The sequence below is a fragment of the Semicossyphus pulcher genome, unplaced genomic scaffold (assembly GCF_022749685.1).
Source record: "Semicossyphus pulcher isolate SPU_LCO1_2020_fin unplaced genomic scaffold, fSemPul1.0.p SCAF_23, whole genome shotgun sequence".
NCBI lineage: Eukaryota > Metazoa > Chordata > Actinopteri > Labriformes > Labridae > Semicossyphus > Semicossyphus pulcher.
Window position 1 is genome coordinate 10,556,431 of NW_027211697.1, and position 24,105 is coordinate 10,580,535.

Here is a 24,105-nt window from a genome sequence, read left to right on the forward strand (position 1 = left end):
TGTTCTTCTGCCCCTCTCTCTCTCTGGAGCACTCTTGGTTTAGAACCGGAAATCCACTCGCCTGCGAGATTTTTCATAGCTTTGCAGTTGCTTCTGGATATATCGTGTTTCTGGTGATTGTGCCAATATAAAGTAAGTTGAAATACAACTTTTTGAATCATTTCCTTGTCTCGATTTTCATTTTGGAAGACAAATCTTACGAAAATATTTTGTCTAATTAGATTCTCTGAATTTAGACAACTGAATTTAGTCGATAACATGTGGTCAGCTGCTTGTTTTGAGGAAGTCTCATCTCGTCAAAGATTCTGTGGGCGTATAACCACCATCTAGCAGATGTTGCATCCAGCTATCATTCACGTCAGTGACCCGGATCTTCAGATCATGTTCATCTGCAGGATTCATTCATGACAATCGTTCACCAGGTCGTTCAGTGACATTTCTGGTTTACCCTAAGCTCACTCACTCCTTCCTCACTCTCACTCGTTCATGAACGATGACGGCTCCCATTGCATTCACTGGTCTTCTCATACAATCATCACGATATAACTGTTACTTGGCCCAACTATGTTAAAAAAAAAACCTTTTATACCTTTTTTTTAAATATTACTTGTGTTATCTCATCTTGCTGTTGTGTCACTGTTTTTATTTCCGAGCGGTTGTAATACAGCTTGTAGTATTTAACTTTATTTCTTTATTTCCAACACATTGGTCCATATCAGCACAAAACACAACACATAAAATAAAAGACAAAGACAACAACCTTATTGTACTTCACACAAAGTTATTGACCAGTCGGTTTGCTAATAATAGTTCATATATTAACTTCGAACTTCCATTACAAAACATGCCGACCTTCTATAAATAAACATAATTTTGTTTGTGTTCATCTATCAGTGCTGTAAACACATGTGCCCTGCTGATGTGGGAAGCCTGAAAGATAAACCCCCGCCGCCTTAGTTTGTCGTGGTCGAGGATCAGAATGACCTGTTGGGACTCATTTCGTTCACGACCGAGAGATGACCCGGTCTCGTTCATGAATGATCAGTAAGTCATTCGCTCCTCCTCGACGCTCAAACTGTCACTGTTTACAGAGACTGTAGTCTGCTGTATAGTTCATATATTTCACACAGAGCTGCAGAGGATCATCAGGCTTCATGCTCAAACTAAGTTTTACATCATGTCATCACTTCAGTCCGCGATGACCCGCTCCCTCCCTCCCTCGAATCGTTAGAACAACTTATCTGTGGCGGTTCTTCTGCCCCTCTCTCTCTCTCTGGAGCACTCTTGGTTTAGAACCGGAAATCCACTCGCCCGCGATCTGCACAAGATTGGAAAGAAGATTTTTCATAGCTTTGCAGTTGCTTCTGTTTGTTAGACCTTGAAAAAGGATATATTGTGTTTCTGGTGATTGTGCCAATATAAAGCAAGTTGAAATACAACTTTTTGAATCATTTGATACCTTCCAGATCTTTTTCTTCATCTGATTCCTGAGACTCGTCCAGACATCCAAGGCAAGGGTAAGTCTCACACGGAGTAGGAGGCCGTATTTCCAAGACCTGACGAGTGTCACAAAAGGATATTCTCCCGATAAACGGGAGGGACAACCGACAAAAGTGTACTATGTTAAGGTTTGCAGGTTTAACTGCATATTAGCCGGAGTATTTCTCACAGGCAACGTGAGAGGTGAAATCATGCTTGTCCTTTTCACACCAGACAGGGGATCTAGATGGTCAGTTATTTGAGGTGGAACTTGTGTCCTGACTGATAATTCTAGCGACCTTTTCTTGCACCTGCTATTATCTGTTCCTAACCCCTTTAATTAAATGTGATTTAGAATAACTGTCTGAAATATGTCAAGTTGTTAAAACGGATTAAAATATAATCATGTGATTATCTTGCAGTTTCCAGTCATGGATGATTTTGTTTGTGAAAAATTAACGGAATGGGGTCTCAGCGAATGGATAGAAAAATTTCGAGGTAAAGTATTACCATGTTTTTTTGATTGGCACAGGTAATTTCCTACCAATATTGAAACATTGAAGCATATCTAATAGTAACATAAAAGGTGCTGCAACATGGCTCTGCAATATAATGCTGATTTACACTTGACAGACATCCAGAATTTCCAATTTTTTGCAGAACAAAGATTAATGTGAATTGTCTTTCTTGTAACAGTGCAAGGCATTGATGAGGAAAATCTTTACGATCTCGATAAGCAAGACATCAATAACTTGATCACTCTAGTTGGACCAAGGGCAAAATTCAAGAAGAGACTCAAGTTGCTAAAGGAATTACTCTGCATGTGTTTGGTTTTATCATTTTCCTTTGTGTAGATCCATGCGATTATAACAGATGAGCATAAACCTCTGTTTTGAAGACACCAACAGATAAAGGATTATAGAACCAAAGACTCACTAAAAAGACTTTTTCTTAGAATTCTTTAATAATTTTGGATTTTCAACTTTTTCCTTTCATGCTAGGGGGAACAAAATGCAACAAATCAGGTAACAATTATTTTTCTGCTCTTGTAAGTAGGATACAGTTTTGTCATATGGGAAATCCATAACGTCTATTAAAGTCATGCAGAATTGATTTTCAATGTATGCTGAAATGTTGAATGGCTCTGCTCTTAGACTCATACTTTTATTTTCACTGTCAGCAGGAACATGAAGAAACAGCTGATTCTATTCAGGTAGGGATAAAGAAAGGATACATTTCCCTGGCATCTCATCCCTGGAAATACCTCTATTATCAATAAATATGCAATAGAATTACTGAGTGTCCTGAGAAAAATCTTCCATCTTTGACTAAAGATTTGTCTGACTGGATCACCTTGTTGTTGACTGAGGACCTCGTTGTTTTATCACTTGCAAGCCTTTTAATGGACTCCACGTCCAAGGGCTTTGCAAGAATGTGCATCATCTGTGATGGAAATGCATGCAAGGGCACGTGCAAATTTTCAAGCCTGTCCTATCCTGTTTTAGGCTAATGCCTGAGTGAAAAAAGTTTCTTGATAAAACAAAGTTCGAAGATTCAAATGTACATTGTTCATCCTCAGGTTTTGGCCACCAGTGACACAAGTGAAAAAGGTAAGATACAAATCTTATTTATTGTTTGGTGATGATTGATGTTTTTATAGCAATAATATCTTGCTTTGAAAAAACAATTGAGACCATTATTATTAGTAAAGAGAAGATTGGAGCTTCAGGAGGAGTCCAGCAGAATGCAATCACCAGCTAAGAAACGACAACGTGACACCACATACTCAGGTATTTGTTATTTTTTCCAAAAAAATTAAAACCATATGGTAAACACTTTATGTAATGTCATTTTCATACAGAATGTCTGTTTCTGTTTCTGGGCCAAAAAAAAAATATTCTTACTTCCAGCAAAACTTTCAAAAAAGTCACCAGCTATTATTTTGTGTGCCATGTTTGTACATTAAACCAATTTTCGTGGTTTACTTAGCAACACACCATAGCAACAATATTCATGCTTCCAATATTAAGTAAATAACTTGGCTATGGATTGAAACATTGGGCGCTATCTTACACCCCACGTACGTATACGTTTCATTGCTAGTTTCCTACAAATGCAGTTGTCATTTTCACGCCCACGTTTTTTAATTAGCAAATATACTGGTGCCAACCTGTGTGCCCATTGGCCATTACTCCAACAGAAAAATTCATGCTGTCTGAAGTGAAAAACATCATGACAGGTGTCCATTTCAAACTCCAGCACAGAGACAACACAAAGCTCAATGCTTTTCTGAAGTAAGAAATACATTTTATATTATATTTGTTTTAGGGGTCAGTTTCAGGAAGAGATTCACATCTGGTCTCTAAAGTAGACTCTTAAATTTTGCTCTTAGTTTATTGTATTGCATGTTAGAATCAGGTCCCTGCTGTTGCCACAAGTGGCACTGATGATAAAAACAAGCAGTCATTAGAGCTTTTAGTAAGGAAATATTGATTACAACTGCTTTATAAAAAAAGCTTGAGTTGGCTGTTCTTAGGCAGATGTCTTAACACATTCTTTCATTGTTATATTTTCCAAACGAATCATTTAACACAAATTTAAACACTTGTACAACAGGGAAAAAATGGGTGATTTGGAGACAGAAAAGAGGGAGCTGGTCGGTGTCTTTGGTAAAACAGGGTCTGGAAAGAACTCTTTAATAAATGCTATCATTGGAGAGAAGGATCTGCTGCCTTCAGGAAGTGTCAGTGCATGTACCACAGTCATGATTAAAGTGGAGGCTAACATGAAGAGCCTGAAGTATGAGGCAGAGATTGAATTCATCACAAAAGAGGTAAAAACCAGCTGAATATGCGTATTTGACACTTTTTAAAAAGTTATGATGTAGCAGCTAATATACAGGTGCTGACTACATTGCTTCCTCCGATTATTTCATTCTATTCAATTAAACCAAGTTACAAGATAATTATTTCATTTCTTTTAGGAATGGAGGGAGGATTTGTGGTTCTTGTTAACTTTCACCGTGACGAGCAGGATGCCGATGATTATGCAGCTGGTGTTGAAATGCTGTCAGCGCTGTATGGAGAAGAATGGAGAAACAATTCCCAAGAAAATCTCATGAATGACAGACATTTTAGAGAAATTCCAGGATTTATCAATTCCAATAAGAAGACCCTGACCTGTGAATCAGTAAGGAATTCATCTATGTTATAATTCTTGTATATATTCTTGTAAGCATGTATACATAAATGATTTGATGATTTTAACTGCTTGTCAAATTCCAATCAGGATTTTTTTTCATATCATGGGGAATTTAAACTAAATCCTGAATCTTTTTATTAATGGCAGGCCAAAGAACTGTCTGCAAAACTTGTCAAATACACAAGAAGTGGCTCAACAAACAAAGAAGGAAAAGAGGTAAACAGGTGGTTTTGGCCCCTGGTGAAGTGTGTGATTGTCAGGGTGCCAAATAATGACTTTCTCCAGCATGTCACACTTGTGGATTTACCTGGAAGTGGGGACCGCAACAAAAGCAGAGATAAAATGTGGAAAGGGGTAAGTCATTTAAATGCATTGCTGTATTATTATCATTTATTATCTTGTCTTAAAAGTGTAACATTTTATTACAAAGAACTGATATATAGTTACTTACAATTAACTTGGATTAAATCCCTCTAGGTTGTTGAAAGCTGTTCCACTGTGTGGATTGTGACTGACATTAATAGAGCAGCGGCAGAGAAAGAACCATGGGAGATTCTGGAAAGTGCCGGCAGCCTGATGGGAAACAGTGGCCAGTGTCAGCAAATTCACTTTATCTGCACCAAGTCTGATATTATTGAAGAATCAGATGATCTGTAAGTGATTTTTTTGAAACATTAGAAATAGAACTAGACCCTGATGAGGGTCAAGAGCCAAGAGCTCAAGAGGAGTACACACAAGAAAATATGGAAGAAAGAAGTCACAAACAGGCTTTAAACTGTGTGCCTTGCCTTGATTTTGAACAACAAGACGGAGTGAAGGCCATTGTGTCCATTTTGGTCTTAAGAAAAGATGCTCCAAACCACAGCATGTATCTCTACTCTCCATTTCCTGCCATCTGCCCTCTGGCTCTAATTAAGATTGTTATAATCTATAAATGTCATGTCTCATTTGAATCTACTAATATTAAGCTTATGTGAAGGGCAATTAGTCATGCAGGTCTTGGAAACCAACCAAAAAGGACAATGCTAATTGTGTGACTGAAAATCGACTGTTATTCATGGTATGAATATACAGTATACTTTATGTGCATATGTTTGTCTGCAAAATGTTTTGTTTTATTCTGAGAGAAAGAAGACAACTGCAAGCTTATGGAATTTTAGGTTTCGGGGCTTCAGATACAGAGTAAGATACAGCTTGATACTAATCTCTTCTTATAGTTCAGCAGCTGGTGTTCGTGCTGCCATCTTTAAGAGGAACATGAAAGCCAAGGAAGTAGTGAGGAGAGAATTCAGGGAACGAAACAAGGTCAAGGTGAGTTTTGTAAACTGAGAAAATCTAAAACAAAGTTGCTCCGACACTGCAATCCTGCCTTAAAATCACTCATAATTTTTTCAGAAACATTTCAGTGATGAATGTTTCAAAGTGTTGACCGTGAGCTCCAAAGAGTTTCGAAAGAAAAAAAGGCTTGAACCAGATGAAACTGGTAGGTGAAGCCCATGAGTAACTTTGTGCATAACAGAATATGCAAAACAAGTCCCCAAACTTCAGGATTTTCTGCAAAATCTCAATGACTGTACCTCAGAGACATTAAACTATGTGTCCGGAGCGCATGGGATTCTGTCCCTAATTCAAGGGGCCAGCTGTGGAGGAGTGGTAAGATAAAGTAACAACACTTTTATTGTTTTTATGTATCATAATCATCCTCAGTATTGACAGAAAACAATGATAATCTTATCAAATAAGTAACCCCAAGAAGTAACACTTCCATTCAGTGAAACTGGTGAAGCTACATGACAAAATTAGAATCAATGTGGTGTACCTCACCTTTTATATCAATTTAATCTGTACAGGTAGGTGGTCTTCCTGCTAGGCTCTAGGCCTGTCGCACCTCCACTTGTGCCACCTTGCAGGGTTATCAGCTGGGGACCACCGCTCATGGATGTTTTGCCCCTTTACCAAAAACATGTCCGTGAACAGGGACGTCTTCCCTCCCTGCAGCTAACTTTCTTCAGGAGTTGCTTGCTCCCAATGCCTTGTCCTCCCTTCGCTGCCAGAGCCCAAAGCTTACCTTCTCCGTGTCCTCCCTGGTTTCCTTGTGCAGTCTGGCTCCCCGGAGCCCTTGGTTCTAGGTTTAGTAGGGCCGTTGTTGCACTTTGCAACCAGGTCAGCATGTTTTAATGTCTTCCTTTCATGGGCTGCCTCCTTTCCCTCTTCCCATGGGACTGCCAGCTCAACCAGCAGTGTTGATTTCCCGTCTGAGGTCCAAAGGACCTTGTCTCCAAATCTGGTGTCAGGTGGTATTGACCACTGGCTCCCCCTGATATCGTCCACGTAGCTTCTCAGCCGAGGAAGCCTCCGGCCTGCTGGTAGTTGGTCTCTGCCCATCGCCTGCCTTGCTCCAATTAGGATGACCTTGTTACGGCCCTAACGTAAACAAAAGCAAAGCCTCGAACACAACAAGGCCAGTAACATATTAAAGGATGCCGACTCAGCACAGTCAATAACAAAGGAGTATTTATTTGATGCAAACAAAACGAACGAAGCCAAACACAACCAAACCCCGATAATTAAGCAACCCAGAACCAAAACAAAAGAGGCAGGAGTTCCTGGACAAAATGAACAAAAGGAGAGAAGAGACCCCAGACCAGCCTGCCACGACCGTCGCATCCGGGGTTCCTCCCTACTAAGCTACCTAACCCAAAACTAATCTATAAAGGGAAAACAATAAGGACACGAAAACAGGACTACCAGGAACTCAAACCCAAATGAAAATAACAAAACCCGGACGCTCTAACAGGCCGGGGAACTGACTTCAAATGCAAATCAGGGAAAACCACAAAAGACTGCGCGGCCAGCGCCACCTTCCCACTCCGGCACCACACCTGCAAATGAGAGAGAGAGAGAGAGAGAGAGAGAGCCGCCCCGCTGCTGTCTCCTTTTAACCTGCTCAGGTGATTGCCAGCACCTGAGCTCAGGCAGAGCAGGGCGGAGACACACACACACACACACACCCCCACATTTGCTATTGGCCACACGAAACACACCGCGTGTGAAGCAGCCTGTGGCTGTAGGAGCTGCCCAGGGCTGTTACAGTGCCATGCAGGGGGTGGGAAATGTTCTCCATGAGAGACGCTAGCCTTGTCATCATCCTCCTGTCTCCCACCATCTCCACAGGGTCAAGGGGGCAGCCCAAAACAGAGCTGGCCTTCTTCACCAGTTTTAGTCTCCTCCTGTCTGCAGCTGTAGAGTTGCTGTGCCACTCCATAAGAAATGGCTGATGCCACCACAGAGTCATAAAAGGTCCTCAGGAGAGCTCCCTGCACTCCAAAGGAGCTGAGTCTCCTCAGCAGATGTAGTCTGCTCTGACCTTTCTTATAAAGAACATTGGTGTGATCTGTCTATTCCAATTTATTGTTCAGGTAAACACCCAGGTACTTGTATGAGTCCACAATCTCAATGTCCATTCCCTAGATGTTGTGTGGGAGGAGACGGTTTGTGCCTGTGACAGTCCACCACCAGTTCTCTGGTTTTCCCCGCATTTAACTGGAGGCAGTTCTGCCGGCACCAGTCCACAAAGTCCTGTGTCAGTTCCCTGTACTTCCAATCGTCCCCATCAGTGATGAGGCCTACGATGGCGGAGTCGTCGAAGAACTGTAGGTAACACTGTAGGTGGCAGTTGGTTGTGTGGTGGGAGACTGCTGTGTGCTCCAGCTTGTCCCTCAGAAGCGTGGGCTGTATGGTGTTAAAAGCACTTGAGAAATCAAGAAACATAATTCTCACAGTGCTCCCAGTCATCTCCAGGTGAGAGAGAGATCTATGTAGGAGGTAGATGACCACATCATCAAGCCTGATGCCTGGCTGATAGGCGAACTGCAATGGGTCCATTGATGAGCTCACCAGGGGGCGAAGATGGCAAAGGGCCAACCTCTCCAGGATCTCCATCAGGTGCAATGTCAGTGCCACCGGCCTGTAGTGGTTGAGGTCTTTGGGGTGGGAGATTTTTCGGCACTGGTACCACGCAGGATGTCTTCCACAACTGTGGTACTCTCCCCAGCTTCAGGCTCATGTTGAACATGTGCTCCATAATACCACACAGCTAATCTGCACAGGATTTGAGGAGCCTGGAGCTGATGCCATCTGGGCCTGCAGCCTTCCTGACCTTGATCCTCCTCAGTTCTTTCTTCACCTGGCTTTTGAAAAGGGACAGGTTGAAGCAGGGGGAGTGTGTGCTGGTGGTGATGGAAGTGGGGGTGGCTTTTTTGGGAAGCAGGAGCAGTGAATGTGCAGGGGGGTTGTGGGGAGGGGGGTTGAGGTGGTGTAGTCAGCAGGTGGTGCAGACATTGGGGGTTGCAGCAGTTCAGAAGTTGCATAAGCATGCAACTTCTGAAGACAATATGCAACAATAAGGCTTATTTAAGAACTGTAAGTGACTATGTGCTCATGTTGCAGACAAACTGAAAGATGTGTATTACACCTTCTTCTCCTTGGAGCTTTACAATAACTATAATATGTTAAGAGCACTTGGGGCGTTTCACCAAACTTGGCTTGATTTATAGAACATGCGGGGATACAATCTGGAACCAAGCTACAGGCACACTGAACACTTTTCAATTTCCATTTGCCTTTTTTTTCTGTTCAATTTTTAAAATATTTTTTCCCATTGTATAAATCTGAAATGTGTAAATTCCTTATGCATTTCAGTCCTCCCTACTCCAACAGCATTGGAATATAGTTTCTGTGACATGTGCCTTTGCCAGTCACTTCTTTTTCCCCTTTCACCTGCAAGCAGCAGGGCAGGTGTAAAGTGTTTCAGGGTCTTGCTGTCCCTACAGTTCCAGCCTCACAGTGTCAGTAACCCAAACAATCAGTAGGAGTCACCATTGCAGCAACAATGATGAGAAGCCCTCCCACTAGTCAAATCATGTTCATAATGTCTTAAAGTAAGTACATTAATTTAAGTGCATTACTTCAGTGAAGTTTTAAAATAGTTTCAGGTATTGGGATATTCATATTTAGTCCAGTAACTTTATCTGGTAGCTGCAGATTGCTGGCAGATTCCACAACAGAATGCCAATGAGAGGAGAAAAAGACATGAGCTAATCCTTGATTACCTGGCCCATGTGTCTCTAATACAACACTAAGGGAACAATAGTAAGAAGCAAGGGTGTAGAATTGGGTAGGGATGTTAAGGACACGTCTCTACCAAGATACAGAAATTATTGAATTGTCCCGACCAATCATTTTGTCCAAAAATTAATATATGATACGTGCAACTGTTGCACTTTCCACCTGCAGAGGTGTCTTGCATGAGATAGCCATAACTCTGTCACTGTAAACAAGGACTCCAGTCTACAGTTCTGTTCATACACTTCACTAAACTGAAATGTATACAGTGGAACATGTCTCATGCTCAAGTGACCACTTTCTGCACATTACCACTTTTTACCACAAATGCATGACTCATGAGGATTTAATGCATGAATTAATGCAGGGTGTATCATGAATTCCTCTTGCTCACCATTAAGAAATGAAGTCACTGTGACTTTATGTGATTAGTTTACACTTAATAGATCATTAATTAAGGGATGTTAATTCACTGTTTTTTAATACCTTCATTGACATGTGACTATTTACAAATGAGTAGGACGTCACTTTACATGCGAGGGACACAAGTCAATTCGGTAATGATTAAGTAATGATGAACTCAGTTAGCAAATATGAGTACTCCAAAGTGAGAAATGCAACAGCATCCACCACAGACAGAACTCGTTAACTTTGTTTTCTTGCCCGTTTTTCATGCTGCGTTAGCCTATGTATTGTGTCAACAGTGCGGTAGAACCAGTTTGAGTTTATTTGTCATATGCTTCACAACACAACAAGTGTCCATTAAATATATATTTAATCAACTTTTGATAATGAAATGCGTTCAACTTGCTAGTTAATTTTTTAAGATTGTTAAACACACACACACACACACTCACACACGAGGAGTGTTTTAGTTTTGTAAGGTGTGGTGTTTGCTAAGTAACATCACGTGATAATCCAGCCTCAGGACTTTTAGCAGGGAACAGTAAAGGAATGCTGACCGTGGGTGGAGACAATATAAAAAAGATTTCAAGTTGGATCAAGCAGCACAGGAGTCATGTTCGTGCACTAAGGAGGAACACACAATAAGGTGAATGCAATCCATTCTCATCTGAATATGTTACTGAACACTAGCAGTAAGGAAATTAACCTACTGTGCTGTTTTGTATTTATTAACCATTTCTTAATTTATCAGCTTTGAAAAGTAGATTTTAAATCTACACCAATCTGCACCAAAAACGTGAAAGGTTACTGATTTGAAGGAAGTGTTGAAGAGTAAAGGAACTACTATTTAAGATCCTATGAAATTTCAGGTTGTAGGTTTTCATTGCTTAGTTTTGTATTTATTTTAGTTGCCGTCATGATTTACTCATTTTAGTCAGCCTTTGTTTCACTTCCCGCCTTTGTGACTGTGTGCTGCGCCCTCGTTGTTTTCCCCTGTGTTTGATTAGTCTCACCTGTCCCTTTGCGTTCCCCTTTCTTTGCTGGTTCATTGACGTCTACCTGTGAAACTGTCGTCTTTCGTCCTGAAACCGAGTTCCCACTGTGGATATACTTTTTTCTCTGTTTCTTCTCCTTTTTTTATTTCTTGGACTTGTGATTGACTTTAATTCATGGGTCTTACCTTTGGATTTGTAAAAAGTAAAAATGAAGCTTTGTCAGGTCTGTCCTCAAGAGGAGACAAAAACTACTTTAAAATGAGGTCGGATCAACCATTTCTGATGCATTCGAGAAAGTCTGGAAATCTGAATGCTAAACAGCTTTCGTGACACCACATCCAGAGAATTTGTCTCAAGTAGAATTCTAGATCTAGAACAGATTGTTAGCTGTTAGCATGCAGATGTCTGTTTAAAGAGATTAATAAGAAGCTAAATCATTATCAGATGACCGCTGATGGGAGCCAGGATGTCATTACGGCGCATTACGTTCCGTCTGCTTTTGCTTTCCACACGGACTGTTTTTTTCTGGATATCCCGCAGCCTGCTGATACAGGATTGGTCAATATTACTTGGACTACAAGCGTAACGGAAACCAGATCACTTGCCATCCCTAAAATCCACGTCCCTGCCTACAGATACTACATTTCTGTTTAGAATCCGTAAATACAGATTACTGATTTACCAACAAATCATACACTGCAAACGCTATGTTAGCATGCTGTTTAAACAGTTGGGGACTGCTGCGGTATACGGTAATACGGTTGAGAGAATATCCCCTCATGGGTTGTTGCCTCAGTAAAAAAAGGATATATTGTGTTTCTGGTGATTGTGCCAATATAAAGCAAGTTGAAATACAACATTTTGAATCGTTTGATTCCTTTCTGATCTTTTTCTTCATCTGATTCCTGAGACTCTCCCGGACATCCAAGGCAGGGGTAAGTCTCACACGGAGTAAAACCTCCCTCAGCCCCCTGAGGACTCTTTGCCAAGGCGTAAGACTGGGAGAGTAACCAGTGGCATTAAGACGGCCCAAGGTATTCTCTGTGGTCCTCATGTTAGGGGAAGGGGGTTCTCTAACTCCCCACTTCCCACTCACCACAGACAGCACATTACACGACACTACACACACACACACACACACACACACACACACACACACACACACACACACACACACACACACATCTTTTATGAAGGCACCTGTAGATTACTTATTCTTGGGCCAGCAAGAACAGTTGGTCGTGACGTTTGGTGTTCGAAGTCTGCGCCGGGCAGCTTTCTGAGGAGGCCGTATTTCCAGTACCCGACGAGTGTGTTTTGTAGGTACGATCTCACATCCGACACACAAAAGGATATCCTCCCTATTTACGGGAGGGACAACCGACAAAAGTGTACTATGTTTATGTTTGCAGGTTTAACTGCATATTAGCCGGAGTATTTCTCACAGGCAACGTGAGAGTTGAAATCATGCTCGTCCTTTTCACACCAGACAGGAAATCTAGATGGTCAGTTATTTGAGGTGGAACTTGTGTCCTGACTGATAATTCTAGCGACCTTTTCTTGCACCTGCTATTATCTGTTCATAACCCCTTATTGTCCTTTAATTAAATGTTATTTAGAATAACTGTCTGAAATATGTCAAGTTGTTGATTAAAATATAATCATGTGATTATCTTGCAGATTCCAGTCATGGATGATTTTGTTCGTGAAAAATTAAAGGAATGGGGTCTCAGCGAATGGATAGACACATTTCGGGGTAAAGTATCACCATGTTTTTTTGATTGGCACAAGTCATTTCCTACCAATATTGAAATATTGAAGCATATCTAATAGTAACATAAAAGGTGCTGCAACATGGCTCTGCAATAAAATGCAGACTTACACTTGACAGACATCCAGCATTTCCAAAATTGTTTTCATTTTTGCAGAACAAAGATTAATGTGAATTGTCTTTCTTGTAACAGTGCAAGGCATTGATGAGGAAAGTCTTTACGGACTTGATAACCGAGACATCTATGACTTGATCACTCTAGTTGGACCAAGGGCAAAATTCAAGAAGAGACTCGAGTTGCTAAAGGTATTATTGTAACAATCTTAACCCAAGGAAACTCAAATGCAGAGGAAAAATCCAGAACACAAAAATCCAGTTGGCAGGAAAACTTATTTACTGAAATGTTCTTTGGTCATACATAGAAATCAGTCAGCGAGGGCAGAACAATCCAAGAGGGGCAGTCCACAAAAACCAAAGTCCAAAAATCCAAACGGGGTTAAAAAACCGGGCAAGCAAACACAAGGGAATCAAGGCTGGAAAACATGAACACACGAGGGTGACAATGACAATCTGGCAGAGGGTGAATGGAACACAGGGGTATATATACAGGCTGGACTAATTACCAATGAGACACAGGTGTAGGGAAAAACTGGCGGGAAACTGAGCAAAGGCAGGAAGTAACACTAGACATAATACACAAGCACCAGGGTACAAAATAAAACAGGAAGTGAACACAGAACAAATTAAAACAAACAGGTTACACAGAACATTACAATTACTCTGCATGTGTTTGGTTTCTTAATTTTCCTTTGTGTAGATCCATGCAATTATAATAGATGAGCATAAACCTCTGTTTTGAAGACAGCAACAGATTAAGGATTATAAAACCAAAGACTCACTAAAAATACTTTTTCTGAATCTTTCAAAAAATTCTTAAATAATTTTGGATTTTCAACTTTTTCCTTTCACGCTAGGGGGAACAAAATCCAACAATTAAGGTAGGAATAATTTTTCTGCTCTTGTAAGTAGGATACAGTTTTGTCATTGGGGAAATCTATAACGTCTATTAAAGTCATGCAGAATTTATTTTCAATGTATGCTGAAAATGTTGCATGGCTTGTCAGCAGGAACATGAAGAAACAGCTGATTCTATTCAGGTAGGGATAAAAAAGGATACATTTCCCTGGCATCTTATCCCTGGACATACCTCTATTATCCATAAATATGCAAACAGAATTATTATTAGTGTCCTGAGAAAAATCTTCCATCTTTGACTAAAGATTTGTCTGACTGGATCACCTTGTTGTTGACTGAGGAAACAGGATTCTGATTTTTATCACTTGCAAGCCTTTTAATGGACTCCACGTCCAAGGGCTTTGCAAGAATGTGCATCATCTGTGATGGAAATGCAAGGGCACATGCAAATATTCAAGCCTGTCCTATCCTGTTTTAGGCTAATGCCTGAGTGAAAAAAGTTTATTGATAAAACAAAGGTCGAAGATTCAAATGTACATTGTTCATCCTCAGGTTTTGGCCACCAGTGACACAAGTGAAAATGGTGAGATACAAATCTTATTTATTGTTTGGTGATGATTGATGTTTTTATAGCAATAATATTTGCTTTGACAAAACAATTGAGACCATGTTTTAATATTGTCAGAGTCAAATGGCTCTTTTTGGCTTTTTATCAAAAAAATAAATTAGGAAAGAGAAGATTGGAGCTTCAGGGGGAGCCCAGCAGAACGCAATCACCAGCTAAGAAACGACAACGAATCAACTCGTTACAACGTGACATCACATTCTCAGGTATTTTTTTTAGAACAATTACAACCATGTGATGAACACTTTATGTAATGTCATTTTAATTTTTATACTGAATGTCTGTTTCTATTTCTGGGCCACAGAAATTACTTTCCAATTTCCATCAAAACACTTCAGTCATCAGCATACATTTTTCATGCGCCATGTTTGTAAACCTCAGGTATCTTAGCGACAAGTCTGAGGAAGAACATGTTGGCTTCGAAAAGTCACTTTGTGAACGGGAGCTCCCCGGTGCCCGGTGCGCGGATCTTTATATATTTTTTTGATATACTTGATTGTTTTGGATCCAGCACATACTAGGGGATGTGCGAGTCTGTATTTAATTTTTTATCTTAGCAACACATACCATAGCAACAATATTTGTGCTTCCAATAGTAAGTAAATAACTTAACCATGAACTTGAACATCGGGCCTTTTCTTATAGTGGAGCAGATAAGTCACATAATTGTGCATTTGGTGATACAAGCATAAAAATTGGCATGAGCAGTCTCTATGGGTTACTTGACAGAAAATTGTCCCAGCATCTCGGAATTTCAAGTTGGCGGCCATTTTTCAAGATGGCCGCCACCTTGGTCGAACAATTAAGTGATTTTATTGTTTGGTTGGTGATATAGGCATGAACATTGGCATGGGCAGTCTCCATGAGTCTCTTGACAAGTAAATTGTCCCAGCCACTTGAAATTTCAAGTTGGTGGCCATTTTTCAAGATGGCCGCCACCTTAGTAGAGCAGTTAAGTGATGTAATCATTCAGCTGGTGATACACACATGAAAATTTGCATGAGCAGTGTACATGGGTCACTTGACCAGAAAATGCTCACAGCCAATTGAGATTTCAAGATGGCGGACATTTTTCAAGATGGCTGCCACCTTATTGGAGCATTTAGGCTAATACAAGCATGGAAACTGGCGTGAGCCGCCTAATGGATCTTCAAAAGGTCCATTTTCTCATATAAATATAGTTTTTTTCAGTAAAAAGGATTCATTTTATGACCTCTAACACTGATGCATAAAAATACATAAAATACAAAAAATACATAAAAATACACATAGTGTTGATTTGGTGATTACAGGTAATTTAGACTAGAGTGAATATCTGCACTGCCAGGGCACATTGGTGATATATCACTGCTGTTAAACTCAGAGTGGGGTTCAATGTCAGCTAATTGAAAGTTAGTATCCCAAATGTTATCTAATTTACCCCAAATCAGTTAGATAGCCGCACCTGAATTGACAGGTTGTGCCAGCGCGGCAGAGCCGAGCCAAGGTTAACAGGGTTTTAGTTAACCAGATGGTGTACAGATCACACAGGATTTAAATGGCATTGGATGAACGATCGGACTAGGTGTAGGGCGAAAGCATGAACCTAGTTGTATCCCATACAAGAATGTGTTTGGTAAAAGGTGGTAAAAGGATGAACCCTCGGCCTTTGCCTATACATTTGATTCAGACATGGCAGAGGTTATCATAACAGTTCAGAAAACCAACTGGGACAGATGTTGTATTTGTCAGCAGGACACAAAGGAAAAACTCGTTCAGAAAACATGGGACGTGTGTGATGAGGTCTCAAACACATTTGCAAAACTCAGTGAATGCCCCTCTGCAGTTGATGACAGCGACCTGCAAGCTTTGAAGAGATTTGTTGTGCTAATGTATGACAGATCCAGCGATGTCACAACTGTGAATGAGGCGAGGCTTGATCTCTTTGCCAGAAAACAAAGACCATATGACCTGATCCCACCAACTCAAGAAGCACTCAAGGAGCATGCCAAACGTGCATTTTATGAGGCTGGATACGTGTGGGGACAGGCATTAAAGCAACAACCAGAAATGCCAAGCCCATCTGACTGGGGATGTATGAAACAAGATGAGGAGTGGAAAATCTTTTGGACTCCTCTTCCACCTATTGCAGAGAGTTGTTGGGAGTTGACCAAATGCGGGTGCACCAAGGCATGTACTGGAAGGTGTAAGTGCTTCAGATATGGAGTCACTTGCACATGTCTGTGTAGTTGCCCCTGCTAGACCATATGTGTGTTCTTTTGCCAGGGTTACTCCCCCTTGGCCACCTGTGTTTTCTGGTGTAGACCTATGGCTTGGCTCCCCATCGCCACATCAGTGTGTCTTCAGTTCTAACAGTGAATCACATTTTTAGTTTAGTTCTTTAGTATTGTTTTCCACTGGCTAATTACCAGTGAGAGATATTTTTAGTTGAGGAATTACTTTGTAATGTCAGCACCTCTACCTTTTATTTGTGAGAGATATTTTCAGTTTGTAATGGTTCCACGGCTGTGTCAGTCAGAGCTGCTGTTGCCTCTGGATCTGCCAATATTGCCATTCAGTACTAATTGCTCAATTATTTTTTGGAGCGCTGTCCATTCAGCACCACAGCTGTGCTATATTACTAATCTTCCTTTTTGTTTTCCCATCCCTTAGTATTTTTTTATTGACAACATAACTGTCTGTTTGTTTAGGCCTTAAAAAAAAACCTCCCTTGTGACTGTTACCTTTTCGTGGGAAGGGAGCTTGTGTACTTCACTGAACCCTGAGAGCTATGCCGTTAGGAGGCAACTCCTGGCAGGTTTACCACATCGGACAGGTCAAGGGTGAGAAGTTAGATAAAACACAATCAAAAAAACACTCTTTTAAGGAACTCAAATTAACATGAGAAAATATATTATTTAAAGATCCTGGTGGCAATCTCAAAGAATAGCTGCCATCTTGAAATCTCAATTGGCTTTGAGCAGTTTCTGGTCAAGTGACCCATGTACACTGCTCATGCCAATTTTCATGTGTGTATCACCAACTGAATGATTACATCACTTAACTGCTCTACTAAGGTGGCAGCCGTCTTGAAAATGGCCGCCATCTTGAAATTTCAAGTGGCTGGGACAATTTTCTTGTCAAGTGACTCATGGAGACTGCCCATGCCAATTGTCATGCCTATATCACCAATCAAACAATAACATCACTTAATTGTTCGACCAAGGTGGCAGCCATCTTGAAAAATGGCCGCCAACTTGAAATTTCAAGTGGCTGGGACAATTTTCTTGTCAAGTGACCCATGGAGACTGCTCATGCCAATTTTCATGCTTGTATCACCAAATGCACGATTCTGCCTAAAATCAGCTCTTAGCAGCTCCACTATTACACCAGATGTACGTCTAAGTTTCTTTGCTTGTTTCCGCCTAATGCAGTTGTCATCCTGTGTGCCCACTGGACTTGAAATGTTGGTCTTAAAGTGACGTGCAGTCAGGCAGAGTGGTGGTGCATTGCTATATTGAGGACACAGGAAGCAACTGCACCATAGACCAACAAAAGCCTGGTTTAAATTTTTATGGTGCAGTTATTTCCTGCTATTTAAAGGGCGTGTTATTTAGATTGGGGTGCACATTGAATCGTTTAAATAGGGCCCGATGATGTTTTAAACCCAGACAACCTATTCATCCTGTCGCAACAGGCTGTAAAAGCCTGATGATGCCTGATGAAGCCTGAGGCGTTCTTTGAAGAGAACATGTCTCTCACACTCATTCTTTTCGTGTTTTTTTGTATAACATGGCACCGAACTGATAAACGTTTCTTTTTTGTACTTTTACTCCAACAGAAAAAAGCATGCTGTCTGAAGTGAAAAAGGTTATGGGAGATGTCTATAACAAACTCCAGCACAAAGACAAAACAAAGCTCAACGCTTTTCTGAAGTAAGAAATACATTTTATTTTCAGTTTTACCAAGAAATTAGCCTCTGGTCTCCGGAGTTGACTCTTAATTTTGACTTGGCATATAAAAGAGCCAGCGATACAATAAATGCTATACAATAAACTAACATTGTCTTTAATTTTGCTAAGATAAATGGCCTATACATATCTTTCATTAAAGCTGACTACTATGGCTAGGTATTGGCAAGGACCTCACAATATGATGCGTATCACGATGCATGGGTAACGACATGATACATATTACGATACTTTGCAATATTCTACATAATTTACTGAAAATTTTAAAGTCTAACTGAGAATACAACTTGCTGTGTAGCACCTGGGTAGCACACACATTATCGTGAAAATCAAATATCGCGATAATTTGCTGTATCCATATTTTTGCACAGCCCTATTAACTACATCAGATTACTTTCTGGCTGTGCACTGTAAATTCTAAACTTTTCACAGCTGCAAAGTTTAGTACAGCCTATATCAGGGGTACTCAATTAAACTTGAAAGAGGTCCAGTTAGAGATTTTATTTCTCAAGCAAAGGTCTGGAACATCATAATGTCTGACCTGCGTTATGATTCGGTACCATACATTTATACATTTTGAACGTCTGTCAAATCACATAAAGAAAATACAATGAGGTTAAATAGTTTTTACAACAACTTTTACACAGAGCTCTCATAATTTAACAATAATAATAATGAGTACTTCAATACTGGTAAGGAAATATAGTGTGTGTTTGTATGTTGGGGGGCCCGGGGGGTCTCCCGCAGGAAATTTTGAGTGTCAAAACCTTTATTTCCTGTATTTTTGGTTTATTTTATGCCCCAGTTTGTGATGGAAGTGTCTTTATTTGTAAATGAAAACAAATAATATGACGTCTGGTACTACTGGTATTATAATGTTGTCCGTGCAGAAATCAAATGAAAGAGAGAGACAGGTTTACCTCTTCAGTTAAGCTGCTATCTCTCTGCCTCCTGACAGAATAATCAAGATTTGACCATAACAGGGGGATTCACTTTATATTTTATTTCATGTTTGCCAAATTTTATTTTATGTTTTGCAGACATGCAGTTGCATTAGACTTTTTCTCATGGTGAGTCATAGTGAGTTTTAAAACGGGCAATGACTATGAAATAAATAATATTTAAACGCACTGTACACTGACGGACTGCTGGAGAGAGCGAGAGCAAGGGGGAGAGAGAGAGGGCACATACCGGTACATATATAAGAGCAGAATTGCGTCATGATGATGAAGCCTGATGTAGCTCTGTGTAACTCTCTGGTGTACTGTGTAACTCTCTGGTTTATCAATGAAGTGTTTGAACTAAACTGCAGCCTGGAGTCTCTGTTAACAGAGACAAACGGAGTGACAGTGTCAGACAATGTCCGCGTTTAATAATCGCCACGGTCACGGAACATATACGAGTCTGTCCAGTCTTAAAAGCTCGGTTTTCTCTACTGCTCTCATTTTAGAGCACGCCATGTCTACTTTTCCCTAACTCACTTATTTTCTCCCCACTGTGTCTCTGTAACTCTCCTGTCGGCTGGCTCTTCAGTCTTTATCTGTATTCTCACACACCCACTGGGTCAGTCGCAATGTTAATCTGAGTGACAGATTTGATTGACTGAGTAGCGTCACGTGTGATGATTTACAAAAACTGCATTGGTCTGCAAGTTTCTTGGACCCCCAAATTACTATCACGAAGACAAAAAAAGCTGCGCAGGTTAAAAAAGATGCGCTTGTCAAAACTGTAAATAGGTCCGGGTCCGGAGACGACGGCAGTTGGGTCCGGATCCGGACCGGGGTCCGCCGTTTGGGGACCGCTGGCCTATATAATTACATTGACACTAAAAATTGTCTTGTTTTTGGGCTGAACAAACAATCAAATTTAGGGCCCCTTTGCAGTCCGAAGTAGCAGGTCCATTGTTTTTTGAAACCATTATAATGGTAGCTATCATGTTTGTTACATTACTTGCTTGTGCACCAGCAAGCTTTGAAATACAACAAAACATGTCAAAGGCCCAACTTACAAGGGTTTAGATTAAGTACCCTTATAAGACAGTTTGGTTCATTAAACAATTTACTATGTCAAAGTGTAACAGGGCCGAATGACTCCAAAACAAGTGCTGTAAAGTGCTGGCGGTAACTTATAAAACACTAGCAGCACCATGCCTAAAGCTGCTGCTTTGCATTTGTTGAAGAAAATTGTTGCCTATTTACACATCCAACAGATACTGTATGAGCCATTATTAGTATTCATGGGGACCTGTTTTTCTGCCTCCTGTCAAATTTAAAAGATAACTTTGGGATTTTTTGGGGAGACAACAATCATTGAAATCAATCCAGTATTCAGGGAGGGAGCACCGGCCGGCAGCCGCGAAATAAAATACAATGTAACTAAATGGGGCACCGCGCATACGCCAATATACAGCCACTAAAAGCGCTTGTTTTTGCTACTGACCGGCTCAGATCGTTATTATAAGTGTCTGACAACACTGTGGCAGCCATGCTACTTTACCTTATGCTCTCTGTTGTTGTCTGTAACCAAGTCTCGCTCACGAAGAAGTCTCGCGCTGAAATCTCGTGCTGTGTCCACAAGTGGCTTTTATGAGAATAGCGAAAAATGAAACCAGTATGCCGAAAGGCAGTGTAAAGCTTTGTAGACCTGAGAACTGAAATATAAAGTCTCATGATAATACTTTGTGCTTTTACTTCTGTGAGTCACCCCTATCACATACAAGTAGTCATTCGAGCTTTTAGTAAGGAAGTATTGATTGTAGCTGCTTTAAATAATGCTTGAGCTGGCTGTTCATAGGCAGCTGCCTTACAAATCTGAACGCAATCTTTTATTGTGATATTTTCTAAATGAATCATTTAACACATATTTAAACTCTTGTTAAACAGGGGAAAAATCAATGATTTGGAGACAGAAAAGAGGGAGCTGGTCGGTGTCTTTGGTAAAACAGGGGCTGGAAAGAGCTCTTTAATAAATGCTATCATTGGAGAGACGGATCTGCTGCCCTCAGGAAGTGTCACTGCATGTTCCACAGTCATGATTAAAGTGGAGGCTAACATGAAGAGCCTGAAGTATGAGGCAGAGATTGAATTCATCACAAAAGAGGTAAAAACCAGCTCAATATGAATATTTGACACTATTTAAAAAGTTTAGTGGCTACAATGCAGATGCTGATTACCTTGCTTCCTCTGATTATTTCATTCTTATCAATTAAACTAAGTTACAAGATTATTATTTCATTTCTTTTAGGAATGGAAGGAGGATTTGTGGTTCTTGTTAACTTTCACCGTGAATGATGCAGACCGTGACGAGCAAGATGCCGATGATTATGCAGCTGGTGTTGAAATGCTGTCAGCGCTGTATGGAGAAGAATGGAGAAACAGTTCCCAAGAAAATCTCATGAATGACAGACATTTTAGAGAAATTCCAGAATTCAACAAATCCAGGAAGAAGATTTTGACCTGTGAATCAGTAAGACAGAGAATGTATCTATATTATCATTCTTACATACAAGTATGTATAAAAAAATGAGTTAATGGAAAACATTTTTGTTTTAAAATTCACAACATTTAACTCTCAGACAATTATTGAGGTCTGTTATTTACAAACCACCTAGCCATTCCAGTTTGGCTTAGTCACAGGTTAGTTTAGCAAATGTTAAATTCAGTCTATAAAATGTTCTATAAGAACGTGATCATTATTATTTACAATCCCGATTCAAGTGTAGCCTTTAAAAGAAAGTCATTTTGAACCCTGTCTGCAAGTAACTAGATTGTCTATGTAACAAGTTAATCAGACAAGAATTTTAATCAGGATGTTTTTCTCTTGATGGTGAATTTAAATAAAATCCTTAATCGTTTCATTAATTGCAGGCCGAAGAACTGTCTGCAAAACTTGTCAAATACACAAGAAGTGGCTCAGAGGACGAAGAAGGAAAAGAGGTAAACAGGTGGTTTTGGCCCCTGGTGAAGTGTGTGATTGTCAGGGTGCCAAATAATGACTTTCTCCAGAATGTCACACTTGTGGATTTACCTGGAAGTGGGGACCGCAACAAAAGCAGAGATAAAATGTGGAAAGGGGTAAGTCATTTAAATGTGTTGCTGTATTATTATTATTATTGTTATTATTATTGTTATTGTTATTATTATTGTTATCTTAAAAGTGAAACATTATTTTATTACAAAGCACTGATATATAGTTATTCACACTTAACTTGGACCATATCCCTCTAGGTCATTCAAAGCTGTTCCACTGTGTGGATTGTGACTGAGATTAATAGAGCAGCAGCAGAGAAAGAATCATGGGAGATTCTGGAAAGTGCCAGCAGCCTGATGGGAAACGGTGGCCAGTGTCAGCAAATTCACTTTATCTGCACCAAATCTGATGTTAGTGGAAATTCAGCTAAACTGTAAGTGATTTTTAAAATATTAGAATTAATAACTTTTTTGTATAGCACCTTTCATGCAAAGATGCAGCCTAGTGCTTAACAGAACGAGATCAGAATCCCACCATAACAATTAAAAAACAGCTTGAAATATTAATACATGAAAAAGAATAGCAATAGAAAACAAAACAAACAACAACAAAAAAGCAAAGTTTACCCTAAGTAGAAGGCAAAATTGAAAAGATAGCTCTTCAATTCCTTTTTAAAAAATTCCAAGTGAGTTTGCTGTCCTATGGTCCAGGGGGAGGGTTTAGGAGGCAAATGCAATGTTATGGGGAAGCAGGGTGAATTTGTATTTTTTGTTGTTACAGTAGGCGGCGCTGTGGTCATTCAGGCCACAGCAATAAAGGTAGTGGGAAATCTGCTGCCGTCAGGTGTTGTGTGACCCCAGAAGGGCAAACGGTTTTTGACCGCGAAGGCACAAGATTTAAATCTCAAATGTTTGGATGAAGGGACTCACATTATTGTTGTGCAGAGAATAAACCTTGGTTGATGGAACAATCATGGAGACGTGTGGACTCGTTCCTGAACCTAACACAGTAAGGAAATTTGGTCAATTAAGCGCGTCAGATAAGTCGCTCCTGGGTCAAACCCCTCAGTAGCTTGTACTAGACTAAGCTCCTATAACAGAGGGTATTCCAAAATCTAGGGCCATAAAACGTAGGGATGCACTGATACCACTTTTTTTCAGACCAAGTACTTACATTTGGGTTCTTGCCCATACCGAGTACCGATATGAATACTTAATAATATCATTACAGTTCTCATAATGACTTTTAAAACATGTTCCATTTTCATCATATGTTCCTCACTTTCTGACTCTAACAAAGTAAATAGACATAAAGATACAACTGCCTGTCTATACCAGTCACAAACAGGCTATAAACTGTGTTCCTTTAATATGAACAACAAGATGAAGTGAAGGCCATTGTGGTCTTCAGAAAAGATGCTCCAAACCACAGCACGTAACTCTAATCTGCCCTTATCTCTACTATCCATTTCCTGCCATCTGCCTTCTGACTTGCTCTAATTAAGATTATGTTATAATCAATCAATAACGTGTCTCCTTTGAATCTACTAAGATTCAGTAATGTACAGAGGCAGGGTCCAAAATTAACTTTTTGGTCTACCTGCCAAAATGT

General features: G+C 40.2%; 1 protein-coding gene and 1 long non-coding RNA gene across 2 annotated transcripts in view; both read left to right on the forward strand.

The window, feature by feature from the left end:
- Window positions 1-18: 18 nt before the first annotated feature.
- Window positions 19-1,920, forward strand: LOC138602649 (uncharacterized). The gene is made up of 3 exons (XR_011309212.1): window positions 19-132; window positions 1,467-1,517; window positions 1,902-1,920. It is a non-coding gene; the product is annotated as an uncharacterized lncRNA (long non-coding RNA).
- Window positions 1,921-2,665: 745 nt separating this feature from the next.
- The window catches only part of LOC138602647 (nuclear GTPase SLIP-GC-like), a 30,135-nt gene continuing 8,695 nt past the window's right edge, over window positions 2,666-24,105 (forward strand). The window contains 21 exon segments of the mRNA XM_069674155.1: window positions 2,666-2,692; window positions 3,059-3,089; window positions 3,186-3,269; window positions 3,680-3,773; window positions 4,096-4,312; window positions 4,463-4,480; window positions 4,483-4,668; window positions 4,828-5,034; window positions 5,158-5,333; window positions 5,898-5,991; window positions 12,885-12,960; window positions 13,169-13,281; window positions 13,950-13,973; window positions 14,103-14,132; window positions 14,503-14,533; window positions 14,680-14,781; window positions 18,396-18,489; window positions 21,408-21,624; window positions 21,769-21,990; window positions 22,392-22,598; window positions 22,752-22,927. Of these exon segments, the coding sequence (XP_069530256.1) occupies window positions 3,224-3,269; window positions 3,680-3,773; window positions 4,096-4,312; window positions 4,463-4,480; window positions 4,483-4,668; window positions 4,828-5,034; window positions 5,158-5,333; window positions 5,898-5,991; window positions 12,885-12,960; window positions 13,169-13,281; window positions 13,950-13,973; window positions 14,103-14,132; window positions 14,503-14,533; window positions 14,680-14,781; window positions 18,396-18,489; window positions 21,408-21,624; window positions 21,769-21,990; window positions 22,392-22,598; window positions 22,752-22,927 (2,330 nt within the window). The 5' untranslated portion in view covers window positions 2,666-2,692; window positions 3,059-3,089; window positions 3,186-3,223.